Source organism: Sebastes fasciatus, chromosome 17 (genome assembly GCF_043250625.1).
Source record: "Sebastes fasciatus isolate fSebFas1 chromosome 17, fSebFas1.pri, whole genome shotgun sequence".
In the NCBI taxonomy this organism is placed as follows: Eukaryota; Metazoa; Chordata; class Actinopteri; order Perciformes; family Sebastidae; genus Sebastes; species Sebastes fasciatus.
Window position 1 is genome coordinate 9449272 of NC_133811.1, and position 22738 is coordinate 9472009.

Sequence of the window (22738 nt, forward strand, 5' to 3'; positions counted from 1 at the left end):
GCGCGTGTGTGTGTGGGGATACAGGTGAACCCTTGGTGACCCTGTTGACCTTTTTGTAACCCTAGGGCTGATGTTAATTATTGGTAGTTGTCCAAAGGTGTCTGCTGTAGGTGTTATCAGTTGCTCCACAAAAAAAAAAGAAGACCCCATCTTGTGGATCCTGATGCAGATAAAAAAATACAGTTGTATCCCTATATGTGAACTCCGTTGTATCCAAGAGTTGTCTTTTTATTACAGTATCATTAAAAGTTCAAACAAACCCCTGGTCCCTGTGACCAAAATGTTTTTGCCTTTTTGGTGTTGCCACAGAAGACCCATACTGTTGATCCTGAGTCAGATAAAAAAAAAAAGTAGGTTGTATCCAAGATGTTATCAGTTGCTCCGTAAACAAAAGAAGACCCCACTCCTGTGGATACTGCTTCAGTGAACAAAACACAGTTGTATACCTATATGTGAACTCCGTTGTATCCAAGAGGTGTCTTTTTTATTACAGTATCATTAAAAGTTCAAACAAAGCCTAGTGTGCTGTGGTCAAAATGTTTATGGCTTTTGATGATGTGGTGGTTGGTACTGTTTGCAGGCTATATCAGCATGGATCCTGTAACCATATGTTTGTTTGTGAGAGGGTGTATGGATTAGCGTTGTTCGTAGTCGATATTAACATGTATCCAGGACAAATGGTGTGAGAAGGGAAGTATGTCATCTCCTTCATGTCATCTCCTAAAATTCTTTATGAGATGTATCTGTGAGAGGGGGTGGGGTATGGGGTGGTATTGTTTGTAATAGATATCAGCATGTATCCAGGGACAAATGGGGTGGATGTGAGCGGGATGGGGGTCATCTCTTGTATGCCATCTCCTAAAATTCTTTAGGAGATGTATCTGTGCTGTAATGATTTGTTAACATTTAAATTGGTAGATGTGTGTTAGTACACCACTAATTTTGCTTGTAGTCATCTCCCAAAAAAAAAAAGCGGTGCAATGTCGGTAGAGTTACAATATAGTGGTTTTTTTAAAAAAAAAAAAAAAAAATGTATGTAGTGTGAATGGGGCAACCTCAAGGCCTGTCAACCATGCGTATTCATGAGATGTCACTAGCTCCATCTTTTTACCTACACTTTGTGTATATAGTCAGCATTCAGCTGAGGTCGTGTTTACCAAACTTCACAACTTTTGAAGAGGACGCTTTTCCTAACGCCACTCTTGCATTTTGCACATTAGGTACAGTGTTCTTTTCTTTGGATGCTTCATTTTTGGCGTCTGTGAACATAGAGCTGATGTGACTTGCCAAAAAGCCCCAGTTTTGTCTCATCTGTCCAAAAGACATTCTCCAAGAAGCTTTGTGGCTTGTCAATATGCATTTTGGCATATTCCAGTCTCACTTTTTTATGATTTGGTGTCCTCCGGGGTTGTCTGCCATTAAGTCCACTTTGGCTCAAACAGGAGAAAATGGCTCATGGACTACTACTAAAACACTATGAATACTATAGAACTAACTAGCATTGTTAGAAAAATAATTATTAATGGGACAAATTTCTTGGGTATTTTAGCGTGCGATCAACTGCCTAAACACATCAGGCTGCTTGGAGATGGTCTTATAGCTTTTACCTTTAACATGCTTGTCTATAATTTTCTTTCTAATCTCCTGAGACAACTCTCTCCTTAGCTTTCTGTGGTCCATGTTCAGTGTGGTACACACCATGATACCAATGTTTAATGTGTCCCTATGGTCAAATTATTTTCAATCTTTTCTAGGGGTACCATCATTTTTGTCCAGGCCAGCTTCATTAGTTTGTTTTTTTAAATGATTCTGAACCAAAATTCAAAAACATTAGCTGATTTTCATTAGTTCATTTTCAATACATTTTTATTTATTATTACTTTTTTGTCAGTTTCAAGTTATTTCAGTGACCATTGTTTTTTTTTATTCTTTCTTTAACGGAAGGGTACCAACAATTTTGACTATGTGTGTAGATACACACACACACACACACACACACACACACACACACACACACACACATACAGTATATACATATGTCTATATCCACACCCGCTTACATATAGATATCCACTTAGACACAGCCAATGTTTAATGTGCCCCTATGGTCAAATTATTTTCAATCTTTTCTAGGGGTACCATCATTTTTGTCCAGGACAGCTTCATTAGTTTGTTTTTTTAAATGATTCTGAACCAAAATTCAAAAACATTAGCTGATTTTCATTAGTTCATTTTCAATAAATTTTTATTATTACTTTTTGTCAGTTTCAAGTTATTTCAGTGACCATTGTTTTTTTTTTTATTCTTTCTTTAACGGAAGGGTACCAACAATTTTGACTATGTGTGTAGATACACACACACACACATACAGTATATACATATGTCTATATCCACACCCGCTTACATATAGATATCCACTTAGACACATTCGCTTACACAGTTATCTATTCTATTTTACAGACAAAAAAAAAAAAAAGGACATATTTACATCCCTTTAGTTGACCTTTTTGTCGACATTACTTATTAATTAATTTTGTTTAACTCCAATCCTCACCCTGACTCAAAGTAGCCCACCCATGATCAAAAATGATATTCTGTTCTTTTATTTCTATTAACATCCCTCTCAAGAACCCACTGATGTTTCAAAAACATTTTGAAATGTTCAGTGTTTAACTGTTGTCTTTTTATAGCTTTAAATATAAATGCTTTCCCCATCGTAATGATGATGTTGTTCAGGTCTTTTCCTTTTTTTTTTTCATCACCCCTTAAATCACCAAACATTATAGATAAAGGACAACTATAGAAATTTGATTTGTAGACTGAGATCCACTTTTTTCAACGTTAATCCAAAATAATGCAACTTCCTTACAATACCAAAAATAAATGAATGTCTGACTCCTCTTCCTCCTCACACAATATACATATGTCACCTTGTTGGATGCCCCATTTTAATTTTTTTTTTAGCATTCTCTTAGTAGGCAAGAATTTGTAGATTAGTTTTAGTTGTAAAACTCTAATGGAGACATCAAAAGAAGTTGTGTAAATACATGCATATACTTTCCTCCATGGGATACATTTGTCTAACAAATACCCCCATTTTTGACTGGATAGCTACTGGTGTAGCAGAAATGTGTTTAAGTTGCATGTATAACTGATATATTTTCTTGTTTATTTTTGTCTTATTCATCCATGTTGTGTCCTTAATGTAGGGGTAACATGCCACTTGTTTTGTACATAATAATAGCTTCCTTTTCCAGATCTGAGGTATAGCTGCACAGAGTTGATTAAATGTAAAAAGGTCACAAACATTACCGTATACTATTTTAAATTCATCATAAGTCTTGATTTCGCCCCCCACTATTCAAGAGGTCATTTATAAATAATATTCCTTTTTTCAAACATTGATTCAATAAAGATACGGTGATCATTAATCAAAATATTTCTATTATACCACAACACTTGGCTCTGGATTTCATAACTTCACGCTGGTTGATGATATTGGTATTGAAACCAACTGACTATGGCCTCTTCCAAAAAGCCGGATAAGTATGGAAATGACTTTCTCTTTAATATAGTGAACTGAAAAGCAGTTAACTGGAGGTAAGGATAGAGTTCTTTGTGGAACAGAGGATGAGCAGACCTCAATCATTTTGCTGAAAACCACTGCGGATTTAAGATACATTTTGGTATAAGGGATGCTTTTAGTGCAAAGTTGAGTGCCTTAAGGTTTAACAATTTAAGTCCACAGTGTTTGTAATCATTATACAGATAAGCTCTTTTAATTTTGTCAGGCTTCCAACCCCATATGAAATTGAACACATTTTGCTCATATTTTTTAAACAGCTCCTCTCCTGGGGTAGGTAATGACATGAGGATATAGATAAACTGAGGAATCACTAAGGAATTTATCACGGTTATTTTTTTCCCATATAAAGTTAAGTTAGTCATTCCCCAAACTTTTTAATTTTCTGTCTACTGTATGTAGCTTTCTATCAAAGTTTTCCTTCGTGATAAGGTCCATGTCTTTAGGGATATGTATACCAATGACATCTATTGGGCCATCTGACCATTTTAGTGGGCAGATTACTATAGATATTAAAATTTGTACCTTTCAGAGATCCAATTCGCAGCACAGTACATTTATCATAGTTAGGTTTTAGTCAGGAAATTACTGAGAAGTTATTCAACTCTTTAACTAATGCAGTAAAGGATGCAACATTTGGTTGATTTTGAAAGTTTACATCGTCCGCATACATTGATATTTTTGATTCCAAACTATTTATTCTCAAACCTTCTATGTTGTTATTCATTCTTACTTTTTGTGCTAAGATTTCTATAGCTATAATAAATAGATACGCAGACAGTGGACATCCTTCTTTCAATCTTCTATATTGCTTAATTGTTTCAGAAAAAAAACATTGTTTATTATTTTACACTTTGGATTACTATACATTACTTTTTATCCAACTAATTAAAGAGTCTCCAAAGTTAAAATATTCTAAACATTTATAAATAAAATCCAAACGTACTTTATCGAAAGCTTTCTCAAAGGCAGCAAAAAAAAAAAAAAAAAATGAAAGCAGAGGTTTTTGTTGAGTCATAATATTCAATTATTTCAATTATTTGTCTAATACTGTCACTGATAGATCGACACTGTAAGAAGCCACACTGATCTGGATGAATAATATTGGGCAGTACTAGTTTTAATCTGTTTGCAAGACATTTGGCTAATATTTTAGCATCGTTACATTGTAGTGTGATTGGCCTCCAATTCTTTAGAGTAGTGGGATCTTTATACCTTCCACCTGAATCTTGTTTCAATAATAGTGAGATTAAACCTTCCTGTCGAGTTTCTGTAAGTTGTTTTTTGCTATATGACCAGTTGAAGGTGTTCAGCAAAGGTGTTTTAACAGACTCATAGAAGGTTTGATAAAAGTTTACAGGTATGCCATCGGCTCCTGGACTTTTTACCTTTTTCAAAGGAGTTAATAGCTGGATGTAATTCCATCCAGCGTAATAAGTCCCTCACAAGATTTTTTTCTTTCTCTGTTAACTTTACGGTATTATCGTCTTGAGAATTGGGGCTAGTATTTTGAGGCAATAAATCCTCTGGTGGGCTCTGTAAGGAGTACAATTTTGAAAAATAATTATGTTGTACCAGCAAAATTTCCCTTGGTTTTTTCAATGATTTTATTTCCTACTACAAGCTTCAAAACATTTTTCTTTACAGTGTTTTTATACTGCAGATTTAAAAAATATTTGGTTGATCTCTCCCGATTTTTCCAGCCATTCTATTCTATTTCTCAAATATGATACGTTGGCTTTCTCTGCACATAGTCTTTCTAACTCTCTTTCCTTGTGCTCAAGATTGTCCAGTAGAGCTTGTGACACATTTGTATTATTGTCTACCCGTTCTGTTAAATCTTCTATCTCAGCTATCAATATTTTTTCTGTCTCCAAACGATTTTTATTTTTCCTTGAGCTGTATTGAATGCAGTGTCCCCTTAAGGTGTATTTTAAAAGCATCCCATATAATCAAAGGATCCGCTGTATCATTATTCACTACAAAGAAATCTTTTATGAATTTGTTTGTTGTATCTATAAACTCTTTATCCTTCAATAGCTTCTGATTTAATTTCCAGTATCCTGGACCCCTATGAAACGTTGTGGTACAAATGTTCAAGGTTATAAGATGATGATCTGACCTAAATCTCTCTTTAATCTCGACTTTATTCATTTTTGGAGTCAAAGAAAATGATGTTAAGAAATAATCTATTCTGCTAGCCTGATTTCCTCGTCTCCATGTATATCTTGTTTGCTTTGGATTTTGCAATCGCCATATGTCAATTAAATCTAGTGAGGTCATGAGGCCAGAAATAGCATTATATGCTCTAGAATGATAATTCTTAGTTTGTATGCCTTTTCGATCCAGATCTACATCCAACACAGTGTTGTAGTCTCCTGTCATTATCAAATTTTTTATCATGTAGTTTTTCTTTTCTTGCAACATGTTGAATATATCTTGAAAGAAGAGTGGATCATCAGAATGAGGTGCATACAGATTTACTAATACAAATTCTAGGCTATCCACCAATATATCTTGTATAATATATCTACCTGCTTGATGTATTATTGTATCTTTGACCACAATATCTACTTCCTTTTTATACATTATCATTACAACTTTAGAATTTGAGCATCCGTGTGAAAAGTATATGTTATCCCCTCCACTCTGTTTTCCATTTAATCTCATACAGTTGGGTAGAGTGAGTCTCTTGTAAACAAAATATATCATAGTTTTTATCCGTAAGCCAACTAATAAAGTGTCCCCTTTTCTTCCTATCAGCTAAACCGTTTCAGTTGAAGCTTGATATTACTAACTTAGACATATTTGATCTTCAGTGGATTCTATACTTTCATGATTCTTGAAAAAAAAAAAGGATGGAAATAATAATAGTGACACCAAAACAACGGGAAGGGGCTGAAAATATTTCCTGTTTCTTCCATCCTCTGATGATATATTTTCTATTGTCATATTTCTCCCCCTTTTTAAATAGCGTCTAAGAGAAACATTTTACTATAACAAAACATCCAATCCCAATTTATGAGCGCAAAACTAAGAACAAAAGATCATCAATGCAGAAAATAAAAAAATGATGATCTTTTGTTCTTAGTTTTGCGCTCATAAATTGGGATTGGATGTTTTGTTATAGTAAAATGTTTCTCTTAGACGCTATTTAAAAAGGGGGAGAAATATGACAATAGAAAATATATCATCAGAGGATGGAAGAAACAGGAAATATTTTCAGCCCCTTCCCGTTGTTTTGGTGTCACTATTATTATTTCCATCCTTTTTTTTTTTCAAGAATCATGAAAGTATAGAATCCACTGAAGATCAAATATGTCTAAGTTAGTAATATCAAGCTTCAACTGTAACGGTTTAGCTGATAGGAAGAAAAGGGGACACTTTATTAGTTGGCTTACGGATAAAAACTATGATATATTTTGTTTACAAGAGACTCACTCTACCCAACTGTATGAGATTAAATGGAAAACAGAGTGGAGGGGATAACATATACTTTTCACACGGATGCTCAAATTCTAAAGTTGTAATGATAATGTATAAAAAGGAAGTAGATATTGTGGTCAAAGATACAATAATACATCAAGCAGGTAGATATATTATACAAGATATATTGGTGGATAGCCTAGAATTTGTATTAGTAAATCTGTATGCACCTCATTCTGATGATCCACTCTTCTTTCAAGATATATTCAACATGTTGCAAGAAAAGAAAAACTACATGATAAAAAATTTGATAATGACAGGAGACTACAACACTGTGTTGGATGTAGATCTGGATCGAAAAGGCATACAAACTAAGAATTATCATTCTAGAGCATATAATGCTATTTCTGGCCTCATGACCTCACTAGATTTAATTGACATATGGCGATTGCAAAATCCAAAGCAAACAAGATATACATGGAGACGAGGAAATCAGGCTAGCAGAATAGATTATTTCTTAACATCATTTTCTTTGACTCCAAAAATGAATAAAGTCGAGATTAAAGAGAGATTTAGGTCAGATCATCATCTTATAACCTTGAGCATTTGTACCACAACGTTTCATAGGGGTCCAGGATACTGGAAATTAAATCAGAAGCTATTGAAGGATAAAGAGTTTATAGATACAACAAACAAATTCATAAAAGATTTCTTTGTAGTGAATAATGATACAGCGGATCCTTTGATTATATGGGATGCTTTTAAAATACACCTTAAGGGGACACTGCATTCAATACAGCTCAAGGAAAAATAAAAATCGTTTGGAGACAGAAAAAATATTGATAGCTGAGATAGAAGATTTAACAGAACGGGTAGACAATAATACAAATGTGTCACAAGCTCTACTGGACAATCTTGAGCACAAGGAAAGAGAGTTAGAAAGACTATGTGCAGAGAAAGCCAACGTATCATATTTGAGAAATAGAATAGAATGGCTGGAAAAATCGGGAGAGATCAACCAAATATTTTTTAAATCTGCAGTATAAAAACACTGTAAAGAAAAATGTTTTGAAGCTTGTAGTAGGAAATAAAATCATTGAAAAAACCAAGGGAAATTTTGCTGGTACAACATAATTATTTTTCAAAATTGTACTCCTTACAGAGCCCACCAGAGGATTTATTGCCTCAAAATACTAGCCCCAATTCTCAAGACGATAATACCGTAAAGTTAACAGAGAAAGAAAAAAATCTTGTGAGGGACTTATTACGCTGGATGGAATTACATCCAGCTATTAACTCCTTTGAAAAAGGTAAAAAGTCCAGGAGCCGATGGCATACCTGTAAACTTTTATCAAACCTTCTATGAGTCTGTTAAAACACCTTTGCTGAACACCTTCAACTGGTCATATAGCAAAAAACAACTTACAGAAACTCGACAGGAAGGTTTAATCTCACTATTATTGAAACAAGATTCAGGTGGAAGGTATAAAGATCCCACTACTCTAAAGAATTGGAGGCCAATCACACTACAATGTAACGATGCTAAAATATTAGCCAAATGTCTTGCAAACAGATTAAAACTAGTACTGCCCAATATTATTCATCCAGATCAGTGTGGCTTCTTACAGTGTCGATCTATCAGTGACAGTATTAGACAAATAATTGAAATAATTGAATATTATGACTCAACAAAAACCTCTGCTTTCATTTTTTTTTTTTTTTTTTGCTGCCTTTGAGAAAGCTTTCGATAAAGTACGTTTGGATTTTATTTATAAATGTTTAGAATATTTTAACTTTGGAGACTCTTTAATTAGTTGGATAAAAAGTAATGTATAGTAATCCAAAGTGTAAAATAATAAACAATGTTTTTTTTCTGAAACAATTAAGCAATATAGAAGATTGAAAGAAGGATGTCCACTGTCTGCGTATCTATTTATTATAGCTATAGAAATCTTAGCACAAAAAGTAAGAATGAATAACAACATAGAAGGTTTGAGAATAAATAGTTTGGAATCAAAAATATCAATGTATGCGGACGATGTAAACTTTCAAAATCAACCAAATGTTGCATCCTTTACTGCATTAGTTAAAGAGTTGAATAACTTCTCAGTAATTTCCTGACTAAAACCTAACTATGATAAATGTACTGTGCTGCGAATTGGATCTCTGAAAGGTACAAATTTTAATATCTATAGTAATCTGCCCACTAAAATGGTCAGATGGCCCAATAGATGTCATTGGTATACATATCCCTAAAGACATGGACCTTATCACGAAGGAAAACTTTGATAGAAAGCTACATACAGTAGACAGAAAATTAAAAAGTTTGGGGAATGACTAACTTAACTTTATATGGAAAAAAAATAACCGTGATAAATTCCTTAGTGATTCCTCAGTTTATCTATATCCTCATGTCATTACCTACCCCAGGAGAGGAGCTGTTTAAAAAATATGAGCAAAATGTGTTCAATTTCATATGGGGTTGGAAGCCTGACAAAATTAAAAGAGCTTATCTGTATAATGATTACAAACACTGTGGACTTAAATTGTTAAACCTTAAGGCACTCAACTTTGCACTAAAAGCATCCCTTATACCAAAATGTATCTTAAATCCGCAGTGGTTTTCAGCAAAATGATTGAGGTCTGCTCATCCTCTGTTCCACAAAAGAACTCTATCCTTACCTCCAGTTAACTGCTTTTCAGTTCACTATATTAAAGAGAAAGTCATTTCCATACTTATCCGGCTTTTTGGAAGAGGCCATAGTCAGTTGGTTTCAATACCAATATCATCAACCAGCGTGAAGTTATGAAATCCAGAGCCAAGTGTTGTGGTATAATAGAAATATTTTGATTAATGATCACCGTATCTTTATTGAATCAATGTTTGAAAAAAGGAATATTATTTATAAATGACCTCTTGAATAGTGGGGGGCGAAATCAAGACTTATGATGAATTTAAAATAGTATACGGTAATGTTTGTGACCTTTTTACATTTAATCAACTCTGTGCAGCTATACCTCAGATCTGGAAAAGGAAGCTATTATTATGTACAAAACAAGTGGCATGTTACCCCTACATTAAGGACACAACATGGATGAATAAGACAAAAATAAACAAGAAAATATATCAGTTATACATGCAACTTAAACACATTTCTGCTACACCAGTAGCTATCCAGTCAAAAATGGGGGTATTTGTTAGACAAATGTATCCCATGGAGGAAAGTATATGCATGTATTTACACAACTTCTTTTGATGTCTCCATTAGAATTTTACAACTAAAACTAATCTACAAATTCTTGCCTACTAAGAGAATGCTAAAAAAAAAATTAAAATGGGGCATCCAACAAGGTGACATATGTAGATTGTGTGAGGAGGAAGAGGAGTCAGACATTCATTTATTTTTGGTATTGTAAGGAAGTTGCATTATTTTGGATTAACGTTGAAAAAAGTGGATCTCAGTCTACAAATCAAATTTCTATAGTTGTCCTTTATCTATAATGTTTGGTGATTTAAGGGGTGATGAAAAAAAAAAAGGAAAAGACCTGAACAACATCATCATTACGATGGGGAAAGCATTTATATTTAAAGCTATAAAAAGACAACAGTTAAACACTGAACATTTCAAAATGTTTTTGAAACATCAGTGGGTTCTTGAGAGGGATGTTAATAGAAATAAAAGAACAGAATATCATTTTTGATCATGGGTGGGCTACTTTGAGTCAGGGTGAGGATTGGAGTTAAACAAAATTAATTAATAAGTAATGTCGACAAAAAGGTCAACTAAAGGGATGTAAATATGTCCTTTTTTTTTTTTTTGTCTGTAAAATAGAATAGATAACTGTGTAAGCGAATGTGTCTAAGTGGATATCTATATGTAAGCGGGTGTGGATATAGACATATGTATATACTGTATGTGTGTGTGTGTGTATCTACACACATAGTCAAAATTGTTGGTACCCTTCCGTTAAAGAAAGAATAAAAAAAAAAACAATGGTCACTGAAATAACTTGAAACTGACAAAAAGTAATAATAAAAATTTATTGAAAATGAACTAATGAAAATCAGCTAATGTTTTTGAATTTTGGTTCAGAATCATTTAAAAAAACAAACTAATGAAGCTGTCCTGGACAAAAATGATGGTATCCCTAGAAAAGATTGAAAATAATTTGACCATAGGGGCACATTAAACATTGGCTGTGTCTAAGTGGATATCTATATGTAAGCGGGTGTGGATATAGACATATGTATATACTGTATGTGTGTGTGTGTGTGTGTGTGTGTGTGTGTGTGTGTGTGTATCTACACACATAGTCAAAATTGTTGGTACCCTTCCGTTAAAGAAAGAATAAAAAAAAACAATGGTCACTGAAATAACTTGAAACTGACAAAAAAGTAATAATAAATAAAAATGTATTGAAAATGAACTAATGAAAATCAGCTAATGTTTTTGAATTTTGGTTCAGAATCATTTAAAAAAACAAACTAATGAAGCTGGCCTGGACAAAATGATGGTACCCCTAGAAAAGATTGAAAATAATTTGACCATAGGGACACATTAAACATTGGTATCATGGTGTGTACCACACTGAACATGGACCACAGAAAGCTAAGGAGAGAGTTGTCTCAGGAGATTAGAAAGAAAATTATAGACAAGCATGTTAAAGGTAAAAGCTATAAGACCATCTCCAAGCAGCCTGATGTGTTTAGGCAGTTGATCGCACGCTAAAATACCCAAGAAATTTGTCCCATTAATAATTATTTTTCTAACAATGCTAGTTAGTTCTATAGTATTCATAGTGTTTTAGTAGTAGTCCATGAGCCATTTTCTCCTGTTTGAGCCAAAGTGGACTTAATGGCAGACAACCCCGGAGGACACCAAATCATAAAAAAGTGAGACTGGAATATGCCAAAATGCATATTGACAAGCCACAAAGCTTCTTGGAGAATGTCTTTTGGACAGATGAGACAAAACTGGGGCTTTTTGGCAAGTCACATCAGCTCTATGTTCACAGACGCCAAAAATGAAGCATCCAAAGAAAAGAACACTGTACCTAATGTGCAAAATGCAAGAGTGGCGTTAGGAAAAGCGTCCTCTTCAAAAGTTGTGAAGTTTGGTAAACACGACCTCAGCTGAATGCTGACTATATACACAAAGTGTAGGTAAAAAGATGGAGCTAGTGACATCTCATGAATACGCATGGTTGACAGGCCTTGAGGTTGCCCCATTCACACTACATACATTTTTTTTTTTTTTTTTAAAAAACCCACTATATTGTAACTCTACCGACATTGCACCGCTTTTTTTTTTTTGGGAGATGACTACAAGCAAAATTAGTGGTGTACTAACACACATCTACCAATTTAAATGTTAACAAATCATTACAGCACAGATACATCTCCTAAAGAATTTTAGGAGATGGCATACAAGAGATGACCCCCATCCCGCTCACATCCACCCCATTTGTCCCTGGATACATGCTGATATCTATTACAAACAATACCACCCCATACCCCACCCCCTCTCACAGATACATCTCATAAAGAATTTTAGGAGATGACATGAAGGAGATGACATACTTCCCTTCTCACACCATTTGTCCTGGATACATGTTAATATCGACTACGAACAACGCTAATCCATACACCCTCTCACAAACAAACATATGGTTACAGGATCCATGCTGCTATAGCCTGCAAACAGTACCAACCACCACAGCATCAAAAGCCATAAACATTTTGACCACAGCACACTAGGCTTTGTTTGAACTTTTAATGATACTGTAATAAAAAAGACACCTCTTGGATACAACGGAGTTCACATATAGGTATACAACTGTGTTTTGTTCACTGAAGCAGTATCCACAGGAGTGGGGTCTTCTTTTGTTTACAGAGCAACTGATAACATCTTGGATACAACCTACTTTTTTTTTTTATCTGACTCAGGATCAACAGTATGGGTCTTCTGTGGCAACACCAAAAAGGCAAAAACATTTTGGTCACAGGGACCAGGGGTTTGTTTGAACTTTTAATGATACTGTAATAAAAAGACAACTCTTGGATACAACGGAGTTCACATATAGGGATACAACTGTATTTTTTTATCTGCATCAGGATCCACAGGATGGGGTCTTCTTTTTTTTTTGTGGAGCAACTGATAACACCTACAGCAGACACCTTTGGACAACTACCAATAATTAACATCAGCCCTAGGGTTACAAAAAGGTCAACAGGGTCACCAAGGGTTCACCTGTATCCCCACACACACACACGCGCGCGCGTGCGTGCGCGCACGCACGCGCATTTCACATGCACGCGCAAACGCACCCCCTCTATACTACTGATAGGAATGAAACTGTAAAGTTTGGTGTGTGTAAGTACTACTGAAGTGCAGATTTCTGGCTCAGAGTCTGAGAAAAAACTCATTTTGAGAAAACGGCCTTTAAAAGGTATGGATTGTAAAATTCCATCAATTTTGCAACACACTACAGGTGAACAGAGTAAAAACATTTAAGTAATAGATTTCACCATGAAACTTCCCCATTTGATTACTAACATTAAGACAATTGTTTTTTGTATTGTCAGTTTTCTGAAATTGTATGTTTATCATGCAAATGAGGCATTATCTAATGCTAACATTTGGTGATTTTAGGAGAAATCTACAGACACAACGAGACAAAGTGTAGTAAAATAAATATTTTTGTTTTCTTTCCACTAGTCTGAAAGAAGACATGTTATGGAAGCAAAATAGCCCAAAATCTCTGTATGGAAAAAAATGTTTTTGTCTGCAGTGCCTCGTCTTAAAAAACAAAACACAGCACATCAGAAAATCACAAAAATACTGAAGTATAATACATTTCAAAAATGTCAATGGGAATGAATATACGACTGTAGTACTTTACTGTGGGAAACATTTAGATGGAGCTTCCTGCTTGTTTACTGTATTTAGTCCTCTCTCTTTCGAGGTTCCCATCAAAGCCTCTAACTCTGACCTCCCATCTGCTCTGACTTTAGAAGTGCGTGTGTGCATGTTCCTGTGTGATGTTCATACGTGTAGATGTGTGTTTCCTCCTGTGATGCTCATTGATACCTTTTGCCTTAACCTTCTGCTTCGTCCCCGCCCACTTCCCCTGCTGTCAATCCACCCCTTCCTGTTATGGTGGATTTGGTGGTGACCAGGGCAAAACAGGTCACAGTTTGAACTGGGACACGAGCTGAACTATGAACGTCCTGTCTGTCTGTTTATTTCCTGTCTGTCAGGTTCAGAGAGTCGGTCTGAAAACAGGAATCTACGGACAGTGACAGCTTGAATCAGATTTGCTAAAAACAAACCCTGACTGAAATTGATCGAGGTGGGATCCCAATGTGTCCAATATTATCACGGAATGTAACTAAGCACATTTACCTGAGCGCTGTACTTCAGTACAATTTTGAGATTCTTGTACTTTACTTGAGTCTTTTCCATTTAATACTTCTACTCCACCATATTTCTGAGGGAAATATTGCACTTTTTACTCCACTACATTCATCTGACGGCTTTAGTTACTTTACAAATTTAGATTGTTGCACAGAAAACATATGAAGAGTTAGCGGGCTCAGTTTTAAAGCTAGTGTTAATCTAAATAACGCTCCAAATTTACGCTAAATTTTGGTGAGGAAAAACTGGCATGGCCATTTTCAAAGGGGTTCCTTGACCTCTGACATCAAGATATGTGAATGAAAATGGGTTCTATGGGTACCCACAAGTCTCCCCTTTACAGACATGCCCACTTTATGACAATCACATGCAGTTTTGGGGCAAGTCATAGTCAAGTCAGCACACTGACACACTGACAGCGGTTGTTGCCTGTTGGGCTGCAGTTTGCCATGTTATGATTTGAGCGTATTTTTTTATGCTAAATGCAGTACCTGTGAGGGTTTCTGGACAATATTTGTCATTGTTTTGTGTTGTTTATCTTTTTCCAATTACAAATATATACATACATTTGCATAAAGCAGCATATTTGCCCACTCCCATGTTGATAAGAGTATTAAATACTTGACAAATCTCCCTTTAGGGTACATTTTGAACAGATAAAAATGTGCGATTAATTTGCAATTAATAAGGATTAACTATGGACAATCATGCAATTAATCAAAATGAAATAGTTTAATCGATTGACAGCCTTAATTTTTTTAAAATAATTTTAATGTTTGGACTGTTGATTGGACAAAACAAACATTGTGAAGTTGTCTCTTTGGGCTCTGGGTAATTGTGACAGCATTTTTAACTATTTTCAGAGTTTTTACGAAACAAGCAATCAATCAATTAATGGAGAAAATAATCAGCAGATGAATCCATAATGAAAATAATCACTAGTTAATAGTTCAAAATGAGCTCCACCTCAACCAATTACAACAGTAAAATCCTGCTTTTACATGAATGCATGAATATTAATAATCTAATGATAGAATATATTATATGTATAATGTATATATATATTATATATATATTTATATATGTATAAGAGTCACAGGGGACATTTTTCTGCATTGAGTACTTTTACTTTTAATACTATAAGTGCATTTTCCTTTCAATGCAAGACTTTTACTTGTAACAGAGTATCTTTAAACTGTGGAATTAGTGCTTTTACTGAAGTAAATAAAGGATCTGACTACTTCCTCCACCACTGTATGTTACTATACATATGCATATATACGGTATATATCTAAATATGTTAATTGAAATCCTTTTGTCTTACATTTCTAAGTCCTTTCCTTCATTTGAGCAAGTGATAGACATCAACATTATAAACATGATTTGCAGTGACGGGTTACTTGGTGAAGCGTTACAAGGAGATTATTACACCTCTCACTGACATGTAGTGTTTTATCAAGCAAAAATATAACTAGAACATTGGATATAAGTGATTGTTTGGTTGACCGAGTTCCTTATAAAAGAAGACCTGAACACAGGGAGCAGAGAGAGAGGTGTTTTGTGTAGGCTTTTCTGTTGCTAGGGGAACCAACGGGGAAGGAGGCTGACGTCGGAGCAGATGTGGTGGTTTGAAGGTCCTGTATATTTTGCCATAACCTTCAACGCTTAACCCTGAACTCCCACCTCGGAGGGCAGTCGGAAAGTGTGACGTCCACTGTGTTTGGGCTGCTGTGGGAATCGAGAACGGCAGTCCAATCTCAGGTGCGTCACCTGAAGCCAGACACGCTCTCTATCTCAACCGCACTCTGCTGGCCTGAATCCTAATACACCCTCAAACACCTCTACATGGGAGCTGCAGGCATCATCTTACTTCAGCTACTTCGATTACTTTTTTTTATTCTCTCTTGTTCCGAGCCCACAATCCTCCTCTGCGTTTGCCTCAACACACACACACACACACACACACACACACACACACACACACACACACACACACACACACACACAGACATGCTTGAATTCCCACATCAAAAATGTTTTGCTCACTTTATGAAACGCAAGAATCTAGGCAGCATTTTTGGATGCAAGCACCCTCGTCTTTTGCAAGTATGTGCCAACATAAACACACTCAGACGCAGGTTAATGTGAATGCGTGTTGATTCTGGGGTACCAGGTGTGGCAGCCATGTTCAATCTGCCCTCTGGAAAGAGCCGTGGCCTTCAGAAATTGAATAAAGCCCAGACTAATGGGGTAAATGCAGCTAGATGCTGGCAGACATAGATTGTGCTCTATTTGGACAAGACATTTTTTTGTATTTGTACAGAAAGAGAGTGAGCAGGCAAGCATGTTTGGGGTGAGGAAGGGTTGAAAGTGAATGACCGAGGAGAGCACCAGCTTCTCTTTATCTCTCTGTCTCCCCTTCTCTTTCTCTCTCTTTCAGGCCTTCACTGTTATTAGCTCTGTGTGCTCCACCAGACATGGTGTTCTCTCAGTAATCACAATCATTCCAAACCACTGAGAGTGGGCAGCAAAATCCAGCTGTTCTCTTTTCACCTGATATTTTGTTTTTTTCCTTTCTTTCTGTCTTTATTTCTTTCTTCTCATGAACTAAAAGTGGCAGAGGAATGGATGGATGGATGGATGGATGGATGGATGGATAGATAGATGGATAGTAGGGGTGGGAGAAAAATCTATACAGCATAGAATCGCAATATTTTGTGTGGCAATATTGTATCAATACACGGACATCAAGTATCGATCTTTTATTATATAAACTATTAACCACTTGACAACCCAGCCACTATTCTGTCTTTCAGAGGTTGTAATGGCCTAGTGAAGGTATGGTATCATATGAAACGAAAAAAACCTAAGACATCGATTCGTACCAACCATGCGTCATGTTAGCTTCAAGTTTACTGTATCGTGAAAATATCGTATCGGGATAATAGATGGTACACTGACTTTATTGATCCCCTAAGGGAAATTGCGTAGTTACAGAATCAATTTTCATAAATCACAAAGAACCTGCATCACTCACACAAAAAGACACAAGGTAAGTACAAAAAACACTGTATTTACAAATCTCTAAATAAATGAACATACCAACTACTAGATAGATAGATAGATAGATAGATAGATAGATAGATAGATAGATAGATAGATAGATAGATAGATAGATAGATAGTAGGGAGTGTAAGTGGGAGAGTCATGGGAGCAGAATAGAATGATTAATAATGCAGAATGATTATGCTCTCACAGGTGGCTGATGATAAAAATATCTCTACCCCAGAGGAGGGAGGGAAGGAGTGAGGGGGAGGAAAGAGGGGAGAGATGAAATTTGGGCATGGTGGGGTGCCTGGAGGGGGGTGTTAACAGCAGAGGAGGAAGCAGGTGGAGGAGCTGGGGAGAGAAAAATGGGCTTTGATGAATAGAGGGGGACAGGGCGCTAGATTGAGAAAATAGGATTCCTGAGACAGAGCGAGAAGGAGTCTGCCACTGAAAACTAATGTGTCTGTCTGCTGATCTGCTCACCTCCAGCTCTCATCAGGCCTCATTAACACTTGTCACAAATGGAATTAATTCTTCATTTTCGACTGCACACACACACACACACACACACACACACACACACACACACACACACACACACACACACACACACACACACACACACACACACACACACACACACACACACACACACACACACACACACACACACACACACACACACACACACACACACACACACACACACACACACACACACACACACACACACACACACACACACACACACACACACACACACACACACACACACACACACACACACACACACACACACACACACACACACAATCATGCATGCATACACAAAGGCACACCTAAACTGACGGACAGATGAGTAAAAACTCACATGTTCACACGTGTGCAATTACAAGAACACTCCTGAGCACATATGCATGTGTCAACAGTCAGACTTTAATTATTAAGGTTGGTTATTCTTAGTCATGTATTCATTTCCTGTTTGCTTCAGTGGGTTATTTACCAGGCAGGGAGAGTCTAATGAAAAGATGCTATTGCGTGCACAGAGGCTCCAGTGTTTTTAGAGATTGAGCCATATACATTAAAAGTCTGGATATCCCTGCTGATTCCAATTCAACCATTCCTGTTTTAATCTGTTTCCTGTGATTTCCCCCAACTTCATGGGAGTGTAATAATAAATAGCTGGAGTAGGGCTGCACAATTAATCGAATATTAATCGCGATCACAATTTTGTCTTCCCATAATTAAATGACCGTGATCAACTGCAATACTGACGTTTAAAAAGCGTGATCCGCTATTAGAATAACTCTGCTGCATATAAAGATTGAGCGCTTGTAGCCAAGGCTTGATCCACACTAATACGTTTTGGTTTTAAAACTAGGACTGTCAATCGATTGAAATATTTAATCGCAATTAATTGCATGATTGTCCATGATTAATCGTGATTAATCAAATTAATCACACATTTTGTATCTGTTCAAAATGTACCTTAAAGGGAGATTTGTCAAGTATTTAATACTCTTATCAACATGGGAGTGGGCAAATATGCTGCTTTATGCAAATGTATGTATATATTTATTATTGGAAATCAATTAACAACAGACAGTGTTTTCCACCAACTCAAAAAGCTTAATTAGCTAGGTAACTAATGCTGATAAAATTCAGCTAGCAACAGTTGTCATTTCATCCGGCAAAATCAACGGCCACCGGCTAGAAATGAGAAGCCAGCTTTTGTCTGCCTCTGTCTGAAATCAAGAGCCCATGTTTGAGACATGACTAAGAACTTCGAGTGGTAAATCTGCCACCGTTATCAGTGTGAACTGCATAATGTGCCATGCAGAAAACAGAACAGAAAACTTGACAGGCGTGGCAACAGAAGGGAGGTGGAGCAAATTGATTGCACCTCCACTCAGTGCAACCAGAAATGCAGTTGTATATACAGTAGGTATAACCATGCCCACAGATGCATCTGCATGACGCACACGTCCAGATACACACACAAATAAAACACACAGATGTATCTACCTGGTCCCAGGGGCTGAGTATCCCTCCTGAGAACATGAACAGGTAACCCATGGTGACCAGACAGGCCCATATAAGGAGAGAGAAGAGGCGGAGCATCCGCTTGAAGACCGACTCGATGCAGACAAGGATGAAGATGGACAGGAAGAGGAAGAGAGCAGCGGGAACCGTGATCAAGAACGTCAGGTGGTCCTCTGTATTCTGGAGAGAGAGAGAGAGAGAGAGAAACAAATATTGATTCATGCAGTTTCAGGTTCGGAGTTGAACACAATCTGGCAACACACTGACTTTCCTGTTTGCATTTTCAGTAAGGCACTCACACACACATTTACAATTTGTATTAATACACTGAAAACAATGTGAGCATGTAGGACCATACTTATTATCGATCAGGTTGACCCAAAACTTTCCTCTAACCTTAAAGGGATAGTTCGGGTGTTTTGAAGTCGGAGTAAAGCAATAATGTGCTGTGGACGGCAGAAAAAGCCTTTCTTTCATTGGCTAAAATAAGTTTTTCTGCCGTCCGTGTCGGTACTCCTGTCTGTTTTTCCAAGCTGTATGTAATACAACTACTATGGATAAGTACCTCACCCTACCCCACTTTGAATCAACTGAACTAAAACCCCTATAGAGGTGCTAAATGTGAGATTGGGAGCATTTCTATTGCCTCTGCACGACTCAACATGGCTACGGCTGAGCCGGCGGCTCGTAGCTAACGGTGATAGCGATGAAAACAACGGCAAAACAGTGCTGACGGTGTTTACCGGAGGGGAACCGGAGGGTGGGCGCAAATTTCCGCAACGAACATGCACTAAAAGACACGCACGGCCGCCCTGCTATGTCAAAAAAAGCGAGGAGAAGCTCAGATTAAAATAGGGAGAGTGACTTCATTCTCTGCTCAGGTAGACATTACTCCTCTATATCTTTACATAGCGTATAGTTGTTTGCTGCTATATTAATTATCTGGATATCGTACAGAGCACCTTTAAACCCAACAAACCACGTCAAAATAACACAAAAATGTGTATACTTTAGGAGAATTCACCCTATTTTCGTGTCCTAATGAGGACATTCAGTCCTCATAAGGATAGAGGTACAACATGACACACACACACACAGAAACTGATGAACAGACGGCACACAGTTGGGCAGACAGACAGTCTGAGCCCAGAGAATGTGCTACAGCATCACTTCTGCGCTCACACTGTCAAAGTCAGCATTTAGAAGCTGTCAACACAAACTCACACACATACACACAATATACAGTATCTCTCTCTTTGACTCCGACCAGACCTCCCTCACCCACCTCCTCATCCTCTACAGCCTCTTCCTCTTCATTCTCACTTTGTCATGTTTACAGTTTAGGAGGATGTCAGGATCAGTCACAATCATACTGACGCTTTGTCAAGTCTCTCGACGTGTGATACCACCGCACAAGGCACACTTTAGCACCAGTATGACACGCACTGGGCTTTCCATTAACTACAATATCAATTTTATTGGTGGCAACAGTAAACGCTCACAGTGACGCTGTTTAAAGAGCGAAAAGAGACACACCGGGCGGGTTGGAGGGCTAGGGGATGGGTCCAACAACACAAGGCTTTCATCCCAGAGACTGCTGTTCCTGTCCCGTACGTTAAGTTTCACTTTCACGTTACAATCAGCTGTTGTTTGTGCCCCTTGTTCACAATGTTCAGTTTTTCCTGTTCACTTTACAAACGTAGTCATTTTAAGCCCAACCATGCAGTTTTTTCCTAAACCTAACTTTGCGGTTTTGTTGCCTAAACCTAAAGTGACGCCAAGGGGCATGACAGCGTTATGTGACGAGTTGAGATTAGAATCAGTATTCATTTTGGCAGCGTTTTTAGATTTAGTCTTAAGATGAAAATGCTTATCAGTTTTAGTCACATTTTAATAATTTTATCCTCCATAGTTTAGTTTTCGTCGACGACACCTCAAAACGTCTTAGTCGAGTTTTAGTCACCGAAAAGTCATTCGATTTTAGTCAAAAAGGTTTTCTCTCTTTTGTCAGCTATTTTTAATTTTTTTATTTAATCTTAGTCTTGTTTAGTCATCAGATTATATTGAACATTTCTGTCATTTCAGTCAAACTGATTTCACATAAAATTCTATCTTATCATTATCTGATGAAAAACACAGGTTGAATGATTAAGAATGCAGCTTTGCAGTTAGTTCAAGTCTTCCTGACTAGGCTCATTACTGATGCGAGGTTCAGTCGCACCCACCAGTCCGTTATGAGAGCCAATCCGCCCACCCAACATGTAAAAATATGTGTTACTCAACCACCCAAACCCAAACCCAACCCCGACCCGCAAACCGTGTGTTTGAGACAGAGAGAGCAGAAGAGAAGGTGGAAGGTGTCAAAAGTTTTTATGTTTTTAAACTATATTTTAGTCTCGTCTTTTTTTCGTCAACGATATTCTATGTTTGATATTGTCACTGTTAGTGTTTAATGACGTCGGTTTCGTCTCGTCTTATTCATGGCAAAAAAGGTCGTTGACAAACATATTCTGTAACAGTTTTCGTTAACGAAATTAACACTGATCAGAACGTGTTGAATATTTTTTTACCAAACTTTCATGGTAGGGTGGATGGTTTGTGGGTCAATAAAATGTGGCTGCAAAATTATGAACCAGAGCTGGTGCAGATATCTGGTAAGCTTCAGGTAAGTAAGATTTATTTGCGTCATGTGAGTACATGAGAAAACATTATTAGTGTTGACAGGAGGAGACTGCAGAACCTTTCAATTCAGTTGTATTTATATAATGCCAAATCATAACAGAAGTCATCTCAGGGCACTTTTCATGCAGAGCAGGTCTAGACCGTACTCTTTATAATATTATTTACAGACACTCAACAATTCAAGCAAACACTTGTTGATAATGGCGAGGAAAAACTCCTTTAACAGGCAGAAAACCTTGAGTAGTACCAGGCTCTGGGTGGGCGGCCATCTGCCTCGACCAGTTGGGTTCCATTCCTCCAAATGTCTTCATCCTCCCTAGCACTTTCATCCTTTTGACCTGTCCCTGACCTCTGCATGTCCACATGACAACATAATTATACACTCTGTGGCGAAAGTACCTCTTCTGATTTTGACTGAAAAATACTTTACTATGCAAATGCAAATGTGGTCAGTGTAAGAATAAAGTACTCTCTAGGTCCTTTTTGCTCTATTCAGGCTGCGTAAATTATGGAACAGCAGCAAGCTCACCATCATTTG

At 36.9% G+C, this 22738-nt stretch overlaps 1 protein-coding gene across 4 annotated transcripts in view; it reads right to left on the bottom strand.

Annotated features, from left to right (window-relative positions):
- adcy2b (adenylate cyclase 2b (brain)) overlaps positions 1-22738 on the bottom strand; it is a 78652-nt gene that overhangs the window by 45781 nt on the left and 10133 nt on the right. For all 4 annotated transcript variants that reach the window (XR_012590750.1, XR_012590751.1, XM_074614541.1 and 1 more), the window contains exon 2: positions 19501-19698. Coding sequence is in view for 2 of the 4 variants with exons in the window: in XM_074614541.1 (XP_074470642.1) it covers positions 19501-19698 (198 nt within the window). In the remaining 2 variants the exon portion in view is untranslated. The remainder of the gene's footprint in view (positions 1-19500; positions 19699-22738) is intronic.